Below are 1,096 nucleotides of genomic sequence, written 5' to 3' on the forward strand. Positions count from 1 at the left end.
TTGAACTTTTGGAATTTATGCTCTATAAGGTTCAAAGTTTTGCTTCAACTTTTTCTCCAGCTGGACATCCAATTACAATAACTTTGTTAGTGTACGATGTGCAGGTTATTCATTCACTTGAGAGGTAATCATGCTAACCTTGAAAAGAGTATAAAACTCAATGAGGAAACAATAACAAAAACAGCATTCAAGTATCAACAAGAGCTTCATGATCTCAAGGCTGAGAATACAGGGCTCAATTCCAAACTGTTGAAGGCAAAAGAAAACAAGGCAAGACTGGAAGCTGAAATTGAATCATATCAGGCTAGACTGGCTGCTGCTATAAGTAAACACAGTGAAAGTGTGAAAACAGAAAGAAACCTAAGACTTGCTTTAGAGAGAACACAAGACATTTCTCTACAAGTAAAAATGACTTCTGATATTTCTGAAGTAGAAGATAAGAATGAGTTTCTTACTGAACAACTTTCTAAAATGCAAATTAAATTAATTACCTTAAAAGATAAGTTCCGTAAGACAAGAGATACTCTCAGAAAAAAGTCATTAGCTTTAGAAACTGTACAAAATGACATAAGCCAAACACAGCAGCAAATAAAGGAAATGAAAGAGATGTATCAAAATGCAGAAGCTAAAGTGAGTAAATCCACTGGAATGTGGAACTGTGTAGAAGAGAGGATATGTCAACTCCAATGTGAAAATCCGTGGCTTGAACAGCAACTAGATGATGTTCATCAGAAAGAGGATCATCAAGAGATAGTAATTAATATCCAAAGAGGCTCTATTGAGAGTGGAAAGAAAGACCTCCTGCTAGAAGAGAAAAATAAGCAAATGAATGAATGTAATCATTTAAAAGAAAATATCTTTCAATATGAGAAACAGAAAACAAAGAGTAGTAAGTGTCAAGGAAGATAAATATTTTCAAACTTCTAGAAAGATAATGTAAACATTTGGTTCTGGATACATGTCGAACCCAGTTGAATATAAAATCAATAGATAAAAGTGTGTTTACCATACTGTATAATTCCATTTACATGAAACATCAGAAAAGATAAATGTATAGGGACAAAAAGTAGATTAATGTTTACAAAGGGTGGGGTTG

The 1,096-nt window shown here is 33.3% G+C and overlaps 1 protein-coding gene across 1 annotated transcript; it reads left to right on the plus strand.

Moving 5' to 3' along the window:
- Positions 1-96: 96 nt before the first annotated feature.
- LOC108525340 (ankyrin repeat domain-containing protein 20A2-like) lies at positions 97-889 on the plus strand (the record flags this gene model as incomplete). Its single annotated transcript, XM_017866349.1, has 1 exon — positions 97-889. A coding segment is annotated over exon 1 (793 nt), but the record flags the coding sequence as incomplete, so codon positions are not given.
- Between the last annotated feature and the right edge of the window lie 207 nt (positions 890-1,096).

The sequence above is a fragment of the Rhinopithecus bieti genome, unplaced genomic scaffold, assembly GCF_001698545.2.
Source record: "Rhinopithecus bieti isolate Rb0 unplaced genomic scaffold, ASM169854v2 scaffold_40114, whole genome shotgun sequence".
Lineage (NCBI taxonomy): Eukaryota > Metazoa > Chordata > Mammalia > Primates > Cercopithecidae > Rhinopithecus > Rhinopithecus bieti.